At 42.0% G+C, this 19,514-nt stretch overlaps 2 protein-coding genes across 2 annotated transcripts in view; one reads left to right on the top strand and one right to left on the bottom strand.

Moving 5' to 3' along the window:
* Positions 1 to 6: 6 nt before the first annotated feature.
* tmc6b (transmembrane channel-like 6b) lies at positions 7 to 12,877 on the top strand. The gene is made up of 20 exons (XM_008411028.2): positions 7 to 39; positions 630 to 760; positions 975 to 1,136; positions 2,729 to 2,884; positions 2,968 to 3,076; positions 3,182 to 3,266; positions 4,836 to 5,093; positions 6,281 to 6,474; positions 6,560 to 6,704; positions 6,879 to 7,037; positions 8,158 to 8,333; positions 8,427 to 8,511; positions 8,604 to 8,710; positions 9,535 to 9,630; positions 9,714 to 9,789; positions 10,067 to 10,200; positions 10,982 to 11,158; positions 11,325 to 11,403; positions 11,538 to 11,621; positions 12,333 to 12,877. Exons 3-20 carry the CDS (start codon positions 1,118 to 1,120, stop codon positions 12,345 to 12,347), a joined length of 2,154 nt encoding a protein of 717 aa, XP_008409250.2. The 5' UTR covers positions 7 to 39; positions 630 to 760; positions 975 to 1,117; the 3' UTR covers positions 12,348 to 12,877.
* The window catches only part of notum1b (notum, palmitoleoyl-protein carboxylesterase b), a gene marked incomplete at its 5' end in the record, with an annotated part of 11,468 nt that continues 4,575 nt past the window's right edge, over positions 12,622 to 19,514 (bottom strand). Inside the window, 7 exons of the mRNA XM_017303821.1 lie at positions 12,622 to 15,247; positions 15,986 to 16,033; positions 16,124 to 16,271; positions 16,349 to 16,446; positions 16,533 to 16,724; positions 16,808 to 16,910; positions 19,376 to 19,482. Of these exons, the coding sequence (XP_017159310.1) occupies positions 14,914 to 15,247; positions 15,986 to 16,033; positions 16,124 to 16,271; positions 16,349 to 16,446; positions 16,533 to 16,724; positions 16,808 to 16,910; positions 19,376 to 19,482 (1,030 nt within the window). The remainder of the gene's footprint in view (positions 15,248 to 15,985; positions 16,034 to 16,123; positions 16,272 to 16,348; positions 16,447 to 16,532; positions 16,725 to 16,807; positions 16,911 to 19,375; positions 19,483 to 19,514) is intronic.

Genomic DNA, 19,514 nt, shown 5'->3' with positions numbered 1-19,514 from the left:
CTTTGACCTGAGTCACCCCTCAGTGGAAGCTGGACTGGAGTAAGTCTAAGCATTGTTCTTTTTTTTAAATTCATTTTGAGTTTCTTTTTTTTTTTCCCCCTTTGGTTTCTCATGTTGGGTCTTGTTCATTCACGTTGTCTGCTGATAGAGTGTGTCTCAACCAAAACGCCTGGAAGAAAGAAAAGATGAGAGGAAATGTAAAATTGAACTCTCTCCTGGTGATCTGTTGTCGACATCTAGTTCATTGTCCGTTCCTGGAAGAAATGCAGTTTTCACAAAGTCATGYTTAAATGCGTTTCTTCCTTGTGGTCTSTGTGTAGAGAAAAAAAAACAATAGACTTCAATGAAAATGGACTTGCTGTCCTCTGGGCCTTTTATTGGCAACTAAWGGAACAACAGACGGCCCTGTTCACAGCACATCAAGAAGGAGGACCACATAAACACTCAACACTGAAATCATTGCGTTTTCCACCCACTGGGTTTCTGATTTGTTGTATTTTATCTGCAGTATTTTTACTTCCTTCCTGTTTTCAAAGGAACCCATCATTGTGTACTGAAACATTCAGCCTGTGCCTGAACTGACTGTATTTTACTGTTTTTTTTTTTAAATCCCTGTGTTCCTCTGGTAGAAGCCCAGCAGACGAGAACGTGGTTCATGATTCGTTCAGCCAGCTGATTGCAGAACAGAGTCAGAACGAGGGACTGTCTGATGCCATCGAGCTGCAGCATCTGCAGGGGGACCCAGACGACGAGGGCCGAGGTACTCCATTGGAGATTGTTTGTGCGAAATGAGAAGGAAATTTAAGGGAATGCAATTATCGGTTATTTTTCTATGTGCGATTACCCTGACAGACTCCTTCATTCTGACTAATATTATTTGATATTTGCTCTTTTAAAATCAAAAGTCGTCTTTTCTCCGCGTTGCGCAGCAATATGTTGATTGTGTGCATGCATGTGTGTGTCCACTCTGACAGACAATGTGGGGTACTTTTCACCCTCTGAGAATCGGAGATGGAGGATAGGAAGCGATGAAGATGCAGAAGAGCACGATGAAACACATACGGACTCTCTCCTCAAGGATCGCTTTTCTTTAGCCACTCTGAAGATCMTCTCCTCCATGCCGAGCCGCACTATCGGTCAGTACGGGTTACATAAGTTTGGAGTGACGGGAGTGTTTTAGTTCCTCTGACAAACTGAGAAGAGACTGTTCTCAGTTCGTCGCTGATTTTAAGTAACTTCACTGAAAATGTGTCTCCTTAGCAGCATTTAAATGCAAGACCACCACACCCAGCCTCAGCATGGTGAAACCTGATAAGGATATAATGACTGTGTGTGTTTATTTTTATTGTATGTGGCTGTGGTTTGTAAGCATACATTAAGAAGTGCTTTGTATCGCACAGCCCAGTCAGTGATAAGAGTTTCCACTCAGGCTGACATTGCTGGTGCCCCAAGATATAGATTTAAGAAAAGAAACGRATGTGTCGCAACTGAGCAGAGTTTCACGAGGAAGCAGTTTGCCTTCCTATCTGAGGAAGGTCAGGTGGTGCTGCGTGCTTTCAGAAATGGTTTGATAGATATGTCTGTGATCTCTTTGTGTCACATGTTACAATTTATCTTGTGATCGTTTCGTTTGGTTCCTCCGACATTTTTTTATGTGTATTCTACAGCCTCATCTAAGTAATTGATRATCTATTCCAGTTTCAGTCATTCAATTCAAGGAGTTAACCTTAGATTATGAAATGCAGATTTATTAAACTTATTTTTTAATAATTTCTCTTCATCTTGACCATTGTTAGTCAAAGCAACCTCATGTGCCGTATTGATTCAGGGATTCCTGCCTCAGACAGCTACTCAGTGCATCAAAATTATTATTTTTTTATTGGCCTGATCAAATATAACTGAGAAGTGATTTGCATCTTGACATAAAAATGATGAATTTTACTATCTGGATTGGAAAGTAAAACTGGAGTTTGACCTGAGTTTTGGAGCTCAGTCATCTCAGGACTTTCGAGAACATCTCATTAGAATATTCGAACCGATGAGACTTAATTTGTCAGAATAAAAGGAGCTCTTTTACTTTTTATCAATCTCATGTTTCAGTAGTATTATTTATTTTTCGTCAATCTGACTTAATATTCTACATGTATCCTAAATGTGTTTTTTTTTTCATAATCTGTTCGCTGAAAGTCATCATAAAGGTTTGATAACGTCAGTATGTGCAAATCATCTATGAAATATTTCACTTATGGAATATAGTTACTAAAATAAATGAATGTTTTAATAATAATCTATGTTTTTGAGTTGCCTCTGAYGATATGTTGTTGCTCCATATCAGAGCAACTCTGCTAAGGCGGTTTGGGGTCTGGGTGTTTCCCTGGTAACGTCTTTCTGACATGCACCAACGGGAAATGGACTTTGAATAGCCCCAAAGTTATGGGGGAGATTTCTCTCGGCTGTCATGGAAACGACTCGCTGTCCCTCTGGAGGAGCAAGACCAGCTTAATTTAACACGTAGGAGAAGTCAGACATTMTCAGTTCACACTGTTGCTTCCCTTCTTACTTACATAAACATCCCTGGAAATGTGTGAACCAAATGGAAAATTTATCACAACTCAGACCAGAATTATTATTMGTTTTTTTTATATTGTTGCAAATGTGAAATGACTTGTTGAAACGCGATGGTGAATTATACCACACGCTGACCAACCGGATCATTTTCATCCTCCAGGCCGCAGCCGGGGAGCCATCATCTCTCAGTACTTCAACAGGACCGCTGAGCTTCGGAAACGCACGCAGAGAAGGGCGTCCATCAAAGACTTCTCTCGCTCCGCCAGGCCCAGCATCCGAGGCTACGGCGTGGAGGTGGACACTACAGACTCGGCAGGTGCAGAGCCGTCTCCGCTGAATGAACCGTTTGCCAGAAATGAAGCGTAACGTGTAAAAACGGCCCTGCTGGATGTGTTGCAGAGACGAAGCAGGAGCGACTGGTCAGAAACCTGCAGGACTTGTCGGATGTTGACCGAATGAGGATGCTCAAAGAAATGCCTCTGAATTTGTCTGAGAAAAAAGGCCTCAGGTACATTATTATTATTATTATTATTATTATTATTATTTTGCTTTTATCACTCCATTATCTTGCTGATAAATCTGCAAGATAATTTCCCCCTCTGTCTCTCACCAGGAGGTTGACGTTGGAAATGACTAAGCAAACACGTTTCGGCAGTAATCTTCCCTGTTGCAGTTATCTGAAATTTCAAGTCATTTTAGTAAGTAACCTTATTAAAAATAAGATTTGTTACATTGTTTCTCCCGTCATTTGTTGGGTATAACCTCAATGTATACACGGTGACATACATACAGCACCTTGCAAAAATATTCATACCAATTTTACTTCACATTTTTTCAATTTACTTCAACAAACTAAACTATGTTCCTCTGGATTTTTACTTGGTGGACCAACCGAAAGTCATTTGCACTTATGAAAAGGAAATGATCTGAAAAGTTTAGGGTACATTTCCCTCCAATTTGTGCGTGCGTGTGCGTGTGTGTGTGTGTGTGTGTGTAAAACTAGTGAATGTTTCTGCCATCTTTGTCCTGTTAGACACTAAAATTTTTGCCCCTTCATCTTTGCAAAATGACTCRAACTCAAAATGGACGGTGCTCACACGTGAGCTTCAGCTTTCATCTCTTTCCAAAGACTCTTATTCATTCAGATTTAAATCTGGACTTTGACTRGACCGTTTTAACACATAAACGTGCACTGAGTTATTGTTTCATCATAGCTCTGACTGTATTCGGGCTCATAGTACTGTTGCACTTCTTCCCATTAYGCCCGGCTAGTTTCCTGTCCATTCTGAAGAATGGCGGGTGATGGGTGTGGAATGGTAATTTTCCATTACGTGTAGTGTTTTGCACGCCGGCCAGAAGCTTATTTTCAGCAGCAAACTTTCACAGCTCAACCCCTCTCAAGGAAGATGCTCATATTAGWMACACACACTATTGATATATCCTTAATTAATGTCCTAAACTGCTTTCTGAACAGTATGTGCTGTACGTGGCCTAATAATAAGTGTGCGTTGTACAAGACSCTGCTGCAGAAACTGTGCTGTTCACTCCTACAGGGGAAGATTCGCTTTGAACATTCAGTAGCGAAAGCACAGCTCTCGCTATCAGGTCATGAAATGAGTTGCTGCGATCCAGCAGCCTCATTTTTTCTTTACGATTGTTTTCAAATAAGAAATTATCCGCATAACAAGGCAACTCTTTTTGATTGAGTTTTTTTGGCATTTTTATGCATTACGATTAATTCTGCATTTGTCCAGTACACAGACAACCAAAATGCTGAATAATTGTAAAGTCCTGCATAATCTGCTGTGCATTATAACACTGGACAACCTACTACTCAGGTTTTATCAGTGAACTACATCAGAATAAAAGCATTAATGAGATTTTACTGAGTTGCAGCATTGTCACAAGCAAATGTATTAAGAGATGAAGGTGTGAGGGGAAATAAAGCCAAGGAGGTGAGATGATGGATAATGCATTTTAAAAATATTCTCCAACCTTTCCAAAAAAAAAAATTACCTTCTAYGCAGAGTGTATAAAGAAATGCTCTGAAAACAGGAAAAAATTTTGAATTTTTCCATCATATTTAAATGATTCCTCTCGGTTTGCCATCAGTGGGTGGGTCCTGTAGGTGCTGCCGTCAGCCCAGCTCAGTTGCTCTGCTGCCCATGCAGTTGCGAGCTTTGACCCACAAAACCACAAGCACGCGTTCTCCTTCGTAAAACTCCACATTGACTCTAACTTGCCTCCGTTTCTCCATCTCCTCCCAGGCCCTGAGGCACACCTGGTACAGCTGTCTATCCTTCCTGCACTCCCTGCAGCTGTGGCAAGTGCCGCTCAAGAGAGTCAGCGGGCGCTTCGGCTCCGGGGTCCTCTCTTACTTYCTGTTCCTCAAGACTCTCCTCTTCTTCAACGTGTTCCTTTTCYTGGTCTTGGGTTCGTTCTTGGTGGTTCCGCAGGCGGTGTACCCCCCAGAGCTGCCTGAAAGCAGAACGTCCTTCACTGGACTGGAGCTCCTCACCGGAGGGGTAAGCGGCTCGAAGGAGCCATTCGCCAAACCTTTCATTGGTTCACTAGCTTTAGGTCCTTTTATAGACTCACAGACAGCTGCAACTAACAAACTTATTCATAATTTCAACAGCGCAGACTTCCTCGTTAAGCAAACTGATTATTTCCCAGAGTTTCCACCCTGACACGTAATTGATATCATCGAGACAAGTTGAGGATTTGTAGCACTGACGGCTCGTTTAACGTGTCTGAGAGGATTCGGCAGGCACCGGCGGCGTGCCATGTTTCTTTAAAACCTGAAATAGGTTGAAAATGTACAACTGGAGCTGGATTAGTAAAATATTTTGGAGCATAAATGCTGTAAAATCCTCTGACATTTCCCGTTCAAATTAGTGAATACTTGGCTTACGACAGCGTTGACTCGAGCTAATTTGACTAACATTTTCACTGAGGTCAGCTGGTTTTTGTTTCCTTAATGGATTTGATGGTAAGCAGCGTAATATATTGATGCTTAAAGCGRGTGGCTGGGTTTGAGTGTTTTGTTACCACCAGCCCTGGTTACACCRAAAGTACTTTGGTGCAAAAAARGTGAATATCTAAGACACCTTAGGTAAAACAACGCATTACAGAGAGGCGCATTATGAAAATAAAATAAAGACAGTGTTTTTATTAATGCAGGAGATTGTTGAGTTAATCCATAACTTTGCACCATTGGTGGAGATGTAATATTTTAGCTGCGTTTAAGCGACTTAATTAGTCCTGATCTAATGTCAACAAGACCGTCTTCCAGTTTTTGTCTTTCCCTGACTGCTACAGTTTTTCCTGGTCGTTTGTAATTACTCACACTGCTTCTTTAAAACGCTGGACTTTGCTGTCCATCTTCCTTCACTTAAAAATGTTATCACTATGGAGGATGCAGTGCATGAGAAGTTGATAGAGTACCGGTACGTTTTTGCATGGTTATCTCATCAAATTGTAACATTTTCTGTGTTGATCAGAAATCTCCTATGTGAGCCAGTGGAAACATTTCCAGTTAAATCCATTTATATACATAAATAAAACCATTTATGTCCTTTTTTTTTCATTTTTGAAATATGCCAAGCCACGTTTTTGCAGTTAGATTTTTTTTTTAACTTTAGTTTAATCGCACAGAGTAAAAAAATGAAGCTTGAAAGGTTCTGTCTGAATCCCACTTGTTCTGCCTCAGGGCTACTTCTCCAACACCCTGCTGTACTACGGATACTACAGTAACCACACGCTGCCGAACTWTCCAAAGAAAAACTCCACCTGTTCTCCAAGACCGGAGTGCGACTCAAAGTCCCGGACCTACAACATGCCGCTTGCATATTTCTTCACAATCGGACTGTCCTTCTTCATTACATGCATCATCCTTGTGTACAGGTGAGGTTTTCTGAACAAAATATCGGGAATTTATCTTTTAAATTAACACAGAGACTGAAATATTTGCATTTTATTTTCCCAACAGCATGTCAAAGTCGTTTGGTCAGAGCTTCAGGATAGACAAGTCTAACGGCATGTTGGCCATGAAGGTCTTCTGCTCGTGGGACTTTACGGTCAGCAAGAGAAGCTCGGTCAAGCTGCAGTCTGAAAACATCAGCACCCAGCTCAAGGTACATGCAGACTCGCTTCGTTTACAAAATCACCTCCTTCTCYGTCCTCCCTTCCTGCGCTGTCGCTTAAAAGGGAGTGTGATGATCTGACACATTCTTCTGCAGCCTCTGTCGCAGTTTCCTTTTCTTGCTTTGTTTTGGATGTTGATATTTCACCACTTCGTCTCCCTGCAGGAGCTGCTGGGAAGCACACGTCGCAGGCTCGACAGGAATACGATCTTAGACAAGTTGATCAAACTGATGATTCATAGCCTCAGCTGGACTCTCTGCACTGGGGCTTCCGCTGGATGCGTGGTCGGGATTTACTACTTCTCAGATTATATGCACAAAAAAGTAAGGCTGAGTGGATTTTCTTTCTTTTTTTTTTTTGACACGGGATGTTTTTGTTTCACTGTGCCGCTTCTGTTATGTAGGCAAATCAGTCACACAAACCGAAGATTACCGTTATTTACTGTTTTATTGATACTGTCCCCAGGCTGTTGGATGAAGGATGTATTTAAATATTTTGACAATTTAACTGACAATTTAATTAGCCTGACATACAGAAGTTAACTTTGACATTTTGTGTGTGTTATGAAGGTTTTATATTACAAACACAAAACGGAGCACTATTGTAAAGTCGATAAAGCTTGGTTTTGTAGTTTGTTTATAAACAAAAAATTAATCATTTATAGATAATCTTTCACTACTATTTTGGTGTTTATCTCTGTCATCTTTTTCATCTAGAAGGAGGTTATTCTTCCTTCCAGAATAGCTCAAACTACTAATTTTTATTGCAAGCTGGACTTTGATTTAAATCCAGACTTTCACCAGGACATTATATCACAATCATAGCTTCACATGTTTAGTGACTATTTGTCCATAAAAACCAAAAAGAGACCTTAAGAGTAATTGAACTAAAGGTGAATGTTGCTCAAATAGTCACTCGATGCATCGTGGGTTTGTGGTACAAAAAAAAAGGTCCAAACAGGAAGTTCTGTGGTAGGTCTATTCAAAGTTGGCAGGCAAACAAAAAGCCTCGTTATGTTTAGCTCCATCCAACTTCCTCTCAACTTTGACCATCTTTCTTGTCCCTGCTGAAGAAAAGCGTCCCCACAGCATAATGCTGCCACCGTCATGTTGTGAAATCCCAGTTTGCCACTACACACACTGCCAAAAAGTCCAGTTTTGGTGTCATTTCACCTAAAACATGCATCATTTACCTTCCCTCCTTCCACAACTTTGTGTTGGTCTGTCGCTTAACATGCATCAACATTGGTTGCTGCAACGTACCAAAAGGTGAAAATATGGACGCTGTGCGTCACATTAGCTGTGACCTGCAATCAAAACTAATAATTAAAATCTGTAAACAGTCGTATAAAACTTTTTCAATGAAACTGTGCATCCGAATGACAATGAGACAAATATCTCGTAGTAGCTTTCTCTGTCTTATCTGCCTCTCTTCAAAAATCAGCAGGAAAGTTCAGAAAATGACTCCGGGGTTCCAGGGTTACTAAAAGAAGCCAGCCTCTTGGCTCTGCCTGTCCTCGTCTCCTTCATCAACTTGGTGCTGCCGATCCTCTTCCAGCTCATAGCCTGGATGGAGAAGTACAACTCTCCAACTCTGCGCACGTTTGTTTCACTCAGTCGGTAAGAGCAGCGGTGGGATTCTTGTCGAATCACGTCTGAACTGTTTCAGTGCTGAGAGAACCTGAGGCATCTGGATCCGTCTGTGTTTTATAGGAACTTGATATTAAAAGTGAGCGTGCTCGGAGTTCTCTGCTTCCATTGGTTGAAACGGGTGGCTGGCAGCGCCAATGGTCCCAAGGTAACTTTATCGGAGTGGCTTTCGAGAAGGACGATTCTTGTGTTTCTTCTTCTTCAATGCGTTGCTTATCCTGCGTGATTTCTGTTACRTAGACATTCAAGTGCTGGGAGAGTTTTGTTGGTCAGGATCTATATCGCTTCCTAGTCATGGACTTCATCTTCTCTCTGCTGGATATCCTGTTAGGAGAGCTGCTTTGGAGGTGGGTCGATCGTCAACAGCTGAATGTTCTTAGTGCTGCTTTTTAAAGCACACCGGATTCCAGCAACCTTTAWAATCCAAAAACCTCCTGCTGAATATTTTATTAGAGTTGCACTCGGAGGGTGGAGGTGTTCTCCTCCTTGGTGCTGGGCGACAAATTGTCCAAAAGGCTGAAGGTCATACGATCAAGTTAATGTTTTATTAACACAACCTGCCAGAAGAAACCGTGATTTAAGAAATTTAATCTCATCAATTAGGAGAGCTTCGCCAGTTTCTAATGTTGTAGAGCAACATGAGCTGGTTAGCGCCTGAAGCTAACCAGATTCAAGTGGCCAGACGTGTAAAAAAGAAAAATTTAAATGAAATAAAGAAAATTAACTAACTGTTAATCACAGTATGATTGTACAGTGTTGTTACCAGAATCCTTTGCTACACATGATCAAGCATTAATGAAATGARCGATACATTCTTACATTCTGGGCTAATCAATGTTTATTTTCTTATTTAAAAAAAAGGAACTAAATTATTAGTTTATTTCTAATATTGCATAAAAGGCTTAGATGAAAAAGCTGCAGAATGTGGCAATTTGTTTATTAGAATAGATGATCTATAAGTAAAAACAAAAATAGTTAGCTGAAGCCCTGAATATGATATTGATGATTACAAGCCAAAATAATGTTATCTGTTGCATTTGTTGTTTTTAATTAGGACAAACTGAAGCCAAAAATAGAGTAAGCAGCTTAACCTGGTGGCAGTTTTCAGCGCTGCCACTAGGTGGTGCTGGCTAACTTCACATTAGCAACGCCTCTCTTTGCTTCTCTGCAGGATATTCTCTGACAAAGTGCTCAAGCGAAACAGAAGACCGGGGTTTGATATCGCCAAGAACGTCCTGGACCTCATCTACGGACAGACGTTGGCCTGGTACCGACCGTGTTGCTAGCATAAACATGCATATATAAACACACACAGAGTGCTGTGACGGTGGTCTGTTTCCTTCTCTCCAGGTTGGGTCTTCTCTTCAGTCCCCTCCTGCCTGCTGTGCAGATCCTCAAACTGCTGCTGCTCTTCTACATTAAGATGGTATTAAACTCTACTCAGTTACAACTTCATTACCTTTCACATTTGTTTGGTTTTACTCTACTGCTGAAACAAKTAATCGTGATTAATCGATAATTGAAATAGCCATCAACTTAATTTAGCTATCAATTAATTGTCAGAATAGCAGATCTATAGATTACTAACACAATCATTAGTTGTGTTGCACAGCATCCATGCTTCTCACACACTCAGCTCTCAGGATTTCCAGGTGACCTCTGACCCCTCTGACCATCTGCGTTTGTGTCTTTTCTTCCCACAGAGCAGCGTGATGATGAACTGCCAGGCCCCCAGGCGGGCATACAGAGTCAGCCAGATGACCACCATCTTCATCTCCCTCCTGTGCTTCCCCTCCTTCCTCGGTTCCTCGGTGTGCGTCACGTACACCATGTGGAGGTACCGCGACTCGACTCGAGATCYGGCCGTCTCTATCGCCGCCACGCACCGTGTTATCTATCAGTGCTCACCAATGAAATGAAATACAGAATAGGGACTAACATTGCAGTTCCTATTGAGTTTAGTAAAACTTCCAGGTGTGAAAATCATATAAAAAGCAAGTAGTTGCCACAAAATGACCTCTGAGCAGCACTTCAGTGTTTTTAAGGCTAGCCCTCAATTAGAGGAGCAAAMTGTTTGCTTTAAAATTGCTAAAATTCTTCTTCTTATGCAGAGAAACTGGTGCTAGTAAAATATTACCGTAATCAGCCATTATTTAAAACCTCAAGGAGAGAGGTCCAGTTGCCTTGAAGAAAATCCAGCAAGTCTCACATCTGGGTCCTAAAGAGGATTCCTAAAAAAAAAAAACCCTGCCCTAAATTAAAAATGTCCAACAATTCAGGAGCAATTTGGTGATGGACCATGGATTTCCCAGAAAGATGGAGCAGCATGTCATAAGCACAAAGTGATAGTAAAAGAGAATCTGAGCTTGAAGGAGGGATATTTTGGACAATCTGCAAAAATGCAGGGAAATAAAACAAAACATAAAAATTGTGATAAACTCTTAAGCAACAACGATTGCAGTGTCAATCCGGTCACTTTCAGTGAAAGCAACTTTTGTAAAACAACAATCTCAAAAGAGACTGTTGTTTCTGTGGTAACTGTGATATTTCTGTGAATGCAGAAAAATGGAAACGCATGCCGTCGTTACATTTTTTTGGCATTTTTGTTCTGCCTACAGGCTCCCATCCTCAGGGTCATGCGGTCCTTTCCGTGGGAACAAAACCATGATCCAGGCGGGGAAACAAAAGATTGCTGGGCTGGTTGACGAAAACCGCAGCTTGTCCTTTCTGGCTGATGCTCACACCTATTTGGTGGAAAATCCCTTTATCCTGTTTGTGGGAGCAGCCACCTTTCTGTGAGTTCTCACACACACACACACACTCATTTAAGAACCACACCGTAGCAGGATGATGTAGGCGAACAGAATATACTGTTTATACTTAAATTTCTAAACACACTAATTATGCAGGTTGTCTAATTACACTCTGCATGTTTGGGACTTTCTGTCTTTTTCTTCCCAGGATAGTCATTTAYTTCCAGAGTCAGGTGGTGGACGGCCAAAGGAGGATCATCGCTTTACTGCAGGAGCAGATAGAAAATGTAAGCGCTTTGCCCAGACACACACACACACACACACACACACACACCTCTGTTCTCAGTCCAGTTAACTAGTAAGACAGTGAACGGTCCAGACTCACTCATGCTGTCACGTTTTCTTCCATTACSCTGTGCAGGAGGGAGAAGACAAAAAGTTCCTAATTACTCGGCTTCAGTCCCTCCACGAGTGCAAACGGACCCCAGCGAGGATGACAAGTCAGGTCAGTCTGTGGATTGCAGAACGACAGGCTTGTATGGATCCTGCTGCTGCTGTTGGGCACATTTCAACTATGGATCCCTGAAGATTTAATTTCCTAGAATCGTCCCTAATTAGTTGACAGGATGGGAGAAAAATAAAAGCCTGCTGAGAATGATCTCAGAGTTTTCCCAGGATAAATGTTGGCTGTTCCTAAAAACATGGGAAGTGTAATAATCTGGGATTATTTGCGAGTCTGATTTGAATCAACTCTATTACAGACTTTAGGGAAAGCGTGTTTCTTCATGTCGGCCTGTAATTCTGAACAACATTAATCTGGACAGGTGGATTTAATCTGACAGCTCTGATCTGATGGCTCACACAGCACTGCAAACATGTGGCTGTTAATTATTTTTGGCCAGCATACATTGCGGTACATAGCATAGAATGACAATAACTAAATGCTTCCTTATGGTATCTTATTGTGTCATTGAATCTGTGTTGTGATGCTGTCACTTTAAGATCTGAGAGAAATTTTTCCTTGTTTTCACCACCGTCCGTTCAGCCTTGCTGCACATTSAGCTGTGAGTAGTAGAGTAATGCAGCTCCTGACCAGTTTGTGCACAGCTACATAAATTTCTCCTACAATTGTTATCGCACCTCCTGCTGWATGCAGAAATGAGCTTCCTGCTGCTCCTCTGATTCTGCTCACTTTCCCTGTTTTTYGCCACTGCAGGACTCTGGCTGTTGAGCTCCGCTGAGCTTCTGGAAGATGAACTTCCTCAATTGTCTGAGGAATCTTCAGCCACTGGGTTTGTAACTGGAACAAAACGCAAAGATGTGATGAACTTTACGCAGCGGCTGAAGATCGATTCGGCTTTTTACGTGGAGCAAACTACCAGCACAAAACCACTGGGGGAAAAAAGAAAAACAAAACATTTTATAGATAAAAGTTTGATGCTTTATCTGCACATCGTTACTTCCTAGTAAGGTACAGACACGACAGACTTTGTGTCATACTTAAGGACTTTTTTTTTTTTAACCAACTGTTCAACATCCAGATAATTTTGTATTTAAAGCAGAAATATTTAGATTTCATCTCCTTTTAAAGAAGCACTTTTTCTACCAACTGTGAACTATTTTCTGTTCCTCATCCAAATATTTCATTAGTGTGCCATTGGTAAACTTTGGGTTTTCTGGGTGTGTTGGTGTAAATAATTTTTATTTTCTTTTTACAGTGAAATTTTCACTCTGCTTTTGTAAGTAAATTACGTTTTATTACATCGCTGTGTRTCTGTATTTATTTTTGCTTAAAAAGGTGAGCAGAAGAGTTTATGAAAATACCTTTCTTTAAAAAAAACAAAAAACAAACAGTAATTGATCCACAAGCGTACAAGTATTTATTACAAACATGCAAATAAAAAGTAGACTTGATATAGAAATGTCCCAGATTTGAGCAATATAAAAAAATAAATAGTACAGTGAACTGTAGGCACAAGAACAGAGTTACATTTTGTTTTTATTAGTAAATAATTCCCATAAAATTTTTTTTTTTTTACATGGAGAAAAAGCAGCATATTTAGTGAGCAGAGAAATCAGCGTCATTTCTGGCCCGCCTCGTTCCCCTTGACCACAGCATACTGGGAACGTCCACGTCAAACTGGGAACCCCTCTGGTTTCCCTTGGAACCCCTCAGGCTGCTGTCGTCGTCGTTTTACCTCCACATGAGGGCGTGAAGTTCAGGTTATTGCATATACTGGTGTCTCCCACTTAATCAAGAATATAAATGCTTCTTTACTGCAGTATTTCTTTTCAAAGAGTGAAACTCATCTTCTGTAGAGAGTGGTGCATTTCAAGCATTCGTTTCTGTTAGTTTTCCTGATTGTGGCTCACAGATGTGAAAACCCAAGATCAATTTCTCAAAAAATCTGAATGAAACATGAGACCAATAAAACATATTTTCAATACAGAAATATGTTATTTTATGTTATGGCCAGTTTTGCAGCAGACATTCATGCTCTACATGGAAACCAAAGAGGTCAGTGCTAAAGAAGCTGACACAAACATATTGGAGAGTTTATCGGAAGGAAAAACTGGAAGTAAGAGAACGACAGAAAGAAGTGCAGCTTGTTAGGATTGTGAAGCAGTTCATCCTCAAAATGTCTTAAATTCATGTTTCTAAAAATAAGACCTTAAAAGTTTCGAATTAATTGGAAAAAAAATAATAAATAAGTTGGTCTCAAATACGTTAATCGTATGTTGTGAAAGGAATATTTGTTCTGTGTGTTTTCCGTTTTCTCAGGAATTTACCGTTGCGCAAAGCTGAATTGCATGCAGACATGGTCACCGAGTTCTGTGACTCAAGGCGGTTGCAGCTAGCGGTAACTAGCTACTAAAGCTAGCTAACTTTTTAACGTCCAACGTGGCTCAGTGCAAATTTATCACCAGTTGGCTGGATGAAGTTCATCTTACCCATTGGCTCACTTCTGTTGCAAACGYATACCATTTATTTTCTTTTCTGTCATGATACAGGTCTTAAACCCAAGTCAAAGTGGTCTTAAAAAGTCTTAATTTTAAGTTGGTGAAACCTGCAGAAACCCTGCTGAAGTCAAGAGTCAACGCAGCCTCTGCCAGGAAGTCTTGGGGCATTTCATGCTTCCTTCTGCTCAATCTTTATGGAGATGCTGATTTCATTTTCCAGCAGGACCTGGCGCCTGTCCAAACTGCCAGTGGCACCAAAAACTGGACCAGTGACCGTGCTGTTCCTGTTCTTCCTCCTAGAGAATCTATGTAGTGTCGAGACAAAGATGAATGGGTTGTCAAAGCGACCTGGCCCTCTGTTAGAACCTCCTCCATGCTGCGGCGCATTAATGCAGTAATTCATGCAAAAGAAAACGGGAAAGAAGCAAACACTTGAAATCTATCACTGACTAACGAATGTGTGGAATGAGTTTCATTCTTTGGCTTATTGAAATAAATAAACTTTTACATTGAGATGCTCCTGCTCGCTGTAGCCGCCTCCTGAGTTGGAGCGTATCTACGATGATCCCATATGAAGCTTTCCAACAGCTCAAACTTTCTGGTTTGGTTGTACGCGACTTACACGTCTTCAAAATAAACAAGGCACTTGTGAATGTTCACATTGTTCAGTTTGTCACCAACACATCAAAATAAGAAGAATTTATCCCCCCTTCTTATTTCATACATGTGCTTATAAAACTTGGCCTCCAACAACTACAACTGCGCTCGTTGTAGTTGTAGTATATGACCAGGCAGAGTCATATACTCTGCCTGGTCAGAGTATATGACCAGGCAGCTCAGCTTCCGTTACTGAGCATGCCCAGTAGCCTCTTAGCATCCATTCCCTGCTGCTGGGCCATCTTCTGCACGTCAAAGCCCATGTGCTTCAGGAACTGGACCACGCTCATCTCCTGTCCCGTTAGCTGGTCTCTGATGGTCGGGCAGGACGGGTTGCAGTGCGGCCAGGGGCAGCTGTCCACCAGATGCAGGGGGCATCCCCTCGACGGGGGGGTCCGGTGCTTCTTCAGGCCGTGGCTGCTGTTGAGGTGCAGGGTGCTCTGGAGGCTCCGGTCCCAGCAGTGGAGCGCTCTGGGCAGGGACGTGCCTTTCACCTGAATGTCCATCCAGTACCTGYGCGAGACAAAAAAGATTTAAACCAGGGGTTTTCAATGTTTAGGAGAACTACCCCACMCCCCCAGAGAGCAAATCAACAACTGCACCCCCTCTCCCAGCCTAGTCAGGTTGAGTCGTAGGTCGTCTGCAGTGGCGAGAAAAATGTTTGGAGGAAAGCAGGCGAGCTATTCATGCCTAAGAACACCGACTGTCAAGCATGGTGGTGGCAGCATCATGCTAAAGGCCTGGCTGCTGTCAGTGCTAGCAGTTGCATTTAAGGCTGAAACAATTAATCATGATTAATCGATTGTTTAAATAATCAACTAATTTAATAATCAATTTATTGTCAGAGTATACACTCAAAAACAGTCAATTTGATGAAAGAACAACATATTAAAAGCTGTAATTGAGCCAAAACTGTTTAAAAATATCTACACATATTTAAGATAAACATAACTTTGTCTTTAAATATGTTTAACCATCCAGTGTTAATTTTAGTACAAACTCACTAAGGGAATGTTATACTATTGCATTTTAGGAAACAAAATGTTTATTTTCATCATTTAAAAAATGTATTTGCGACTTTTAATGCATTCCTAATATTGCATAAAACAGGCGTAAGCGATTAAAAGAAAAATCTGTAGCAATTTCTTTTATCCGATTAATCGATTAATTGTCATAACAACTGATTACTAAAATAATAGTGGCATCGCTCAAAAAGAGTGGAACGATGAAAACGACGACGTTCTTACTTACGTCCTGGTGATGAGTTCGTGAGACAGACAGGCTGGAGCAAACGTGACTCTGCCAATCAGAAACACAGCAGCCTGTTAGAAACCTTCTCCTCATTTGGCCAGTTTCTGCCTGCGCGCGCGGAGCGTGTGCAGCTCTTACGGTACGTCTCGCAGCGTGCTCCTCAGCTCCTGGCCCAGGTTCTGGATGTACCTCCACTGGGCCTCGTGAAGGGGCTGCCCGGTCAGGTGGATGTTATCGACGGTCAGCTGAGCCTCGTCAAACAGCCACTGGACCACGAACACTGGGCCTGCGCGGTACGGACCGGGGGTCARACTGSCGCTCTGTGTTTTACGGAGAGGCTCGGGGGTTTGTGCTGTGACTCACTTTTCAGCGTCGGGTAGACTTTATATCCAAAGAAGCAGCTCCACTCCTCCCCTACGTGAGCCTGCCTGCAGCTCTCTGGTACCAGTCCACCCCAGTACCTGCAAAAAAAAACAAACCACACAAACGAAGTTACCACCGCTTTGAGGCGTCGCCATTTCCTCTCTGCTACAGCTCCATCGCTGACCTGATGCCTCTCTTTATGGCCTCAGTGGGGGCACAGCTGACGGTGTCCAGGCAGTCGGTGGTCTTGTACTGTTTGTTRTCCAGGAACCACCCGGAGTCGACCAGCCCCCTGACCTGCACCCCCCTGTGGCCCGCCGCCTGCAGCTGCTCGGCGACGCGGTCCACGTTCAGCAGGACGCCGGTACCGCCCGCACTGGGGAAACCCAGAGAGAGTGCTCAGAGGRAAAAACTGCAGCGTGGAGGAAAAATAACAAAACGGGCCTCTGGTGGACTGACCTGCTGCCTGCCAGGAGCAGAACCTTGGCTTTGTCCAGACCTTTAGTCAGCAGCTCCTTCACCACCTCCTTGATAATCAGAGAGCCCATGAAGGCATAATCACCTGAGAACAGATGGATACAACGTGATTATTCATTTACTGACCGTCAGACACAGGCCGGACTACTGCAGGTTTATGTGTTTTCCAGGGACATTGTATCACTAYATAGCACAATCAAGTAAATATGTTACCTTCACATAACAAGCGTGTCTTGAAATTTTYATTTGCAATGCGACATCTTGAAATTGGGCCCCTGTCTCTTTAAGAAGCTACTTCTCTTTCCCACACCCCGATTTCATCACATCAGTGCTCCTATATTAAGCCTTAAACAACCATTTTTAAAAGGTGTTGAGCTGAGCTCTAGTACATATGACGAGCTAGCAGTTGCACATTTCCACCAGGTGTTTGCTAATTGCTGCTGCCGCTAGTCTGGAGGAGCTGGGTGGGGGAGCTGGGTGGGSGAGAGGTGCTGTGTGTATGTTTTTGATGAGGGAACAACATTATAATCTGATTTACAACTCAGAATATTTGACATAATCCTGCTCCTTTAAAGATGGAAGTCCCTGCTTATTGCACCGTATTCTATATGGATGTATAACATTCCTGCCATCAGCAGTAAACTGCAGACTGTTACACATAAAGTGAATACAGAAAAAAGCAGAAAGTTTCTCGGTGCTTACTACTTAKGCTCAAGTTTTCCACAATTCATCTAGCATCAACATGAGTCACTATTTTACATATACACACACCCTCACTAATATTTAGTTACATATGCCTCAGTAAGTTACATAGAAACTAGCCTTTCCACAGCCGTCAACGACAGCTGGATGTTTGTTCCTCTTGGCAGAATTGGTGGAGTCTGTGTTGGTTTTATCCATGTACTCATGGTTTAAGGCRCCATTTTGAAATCTTTAAACCAGATGGAGGTTAAAGTTTGACATTAGACTAAATTATTCATTTCAACAGCAGGTTTGATGTGAGGTTGGGGTCGATGTTCTGTTACAACACACAACAGTGTCCAAGCATAAACCAAATGGGCTGTAGAAGTATTTGAAAGAAGTTCTCATGAAATCCACCAACACCACCGAAGGAGAGACGGAACCTCAGCATGACACCACCACCACCACCACCACGCTTAGGTTGAGAGCCTCTTCCAGCTGTAACTTTTATCGCTGCGGCCAAACTGCAGAATYGCCGTCTCGCATTGATCGTAAAGAATTTTTCAAGAAATAATGTGGGTTCTCCGTGAGTTTAGCTGCAGCCTTCAGCTCAGTTTTCTTCTTCCTGGAAATGCTTAACCTGGTGAGGCTGGACGGTTCTCTTCAAACTTTGAGTTGCGTCAAAAGATTGACGGCTGATGACTTGTCGATGGAGGCGTGTGTGGAGTAGCTACAGAAAGTCGACACGTAATTCAAACTAGTTCACCAAGTCGCTGTTCATTTGTAAAATAAATCTKTGAAAACTCTGAAACGATCATGACCGTGATGAGTTCGTGTGAACTTTTGACCTAAACTGGTAATTTAATCCTGATAAAATGCACCGTTGGCAGCTTTGGCATCCCGTTTTCTTCAGAGATTCCTCCAGAAAGCTTTGCACGCCTTTCCTGTAAAAGATTTTCCTCTCCCTTGTTCTTTGTAATGATTAAATCAAACCATGTTGGATTGCTACGATGTAGATCCCTTTTAAATCCTCTACTGGGTCCAGTCCTTCCTGTTTGTTTGTAGACGCTTCTTTGATTTCGTTCTGGACTTTCTGCTTCAAGTTGAAATCTTATTAAAACGTTAAGACATGACGCCAGTTTTTTTTTTTTTTTTTGTGCTTCCAATGACTCTGAAACAGATTTTCGCTTCGGCTTGTTATTTATCTGCGTCCGTCATCGTCTTGACCCCGAAAACGGTTCGCGAGCTCGTGTAAAAAATACAAAACGTCTCCGCTGCGCAACGCGGCTGCAGGGATGGATGGCATTAATCGGTGGGTGGTCGGTTTCCTTCTCGAAGACTTTCCACAGGAGTTGTACCCAAAAAGTTCAAGCTTCTTTCACCAGATCAGATGATTTTTTTTGTATCTTATGGYCTAAAAAAGTCACTCTGGTGCTTTTTTGGCAGCCTTTTAAAGGACTTTCATATCCCCTTTAATGAGAAAATAGCTCCAATCTGGGCAGTAAAGGCCAAAATACTGGAGTGTTCATGTTTCCAATTTCCACAAAGTAACAGAAGTATCCTTTCCCAGATTTGTGCCTCAGCAGAAAGCTGTCTCACAGATCTACAAACACCCCGCTCTCTGAAACGGATAAAAACAATCAGATCTACCTTTGTTTTCTTTCTTTCTTTCTTTCTTTCTTTCTTTCTTTCTTTCTTTCTTTCTTTCTTTCTTTCTTTCTTTCTTTCTCTTTCTTTCTTTCTTTCTTTCTTTCTCTTTCTTTCTTTCTTTCTTTTTGTGGCATCCAAAAAAAAAACCCACAAATGGGGGCCGGAGGGGGAAAAGTACACCTCAGAAAACTGTGATTGATCTAATTTACAGGGTCTTACTGTGCTCGGTCTTTGGCGTGGCTCCACTCCACACGTCGCTGGAGCAATAAGGAATAAAACTGCAGGAAACGGCAAATAAAACTCTGTTAGGGCAAAACATCTGGATTTAAAGGTCATCAGTTTGCTGATGCTGACAAAC

This window comes from Poecilia reticulata, linkage group LG1, assembly GCF_000633615.1.
Source record: "Poecilia reticulata strain Guanapo linkage group LG1, Guppy_female_1.0+MT, whole genome shotgun sequence".
NCBI classification, from domain to species: Eukaryota; Metazoa; Chordata; class Actinopteri; order Cyprinodontiformes; family Poeciliidae; genus Poecilia; species Poecilia reticulata.
This window is presented reverse-complemented; position numbering and strand designations above follow the sequence as displayed.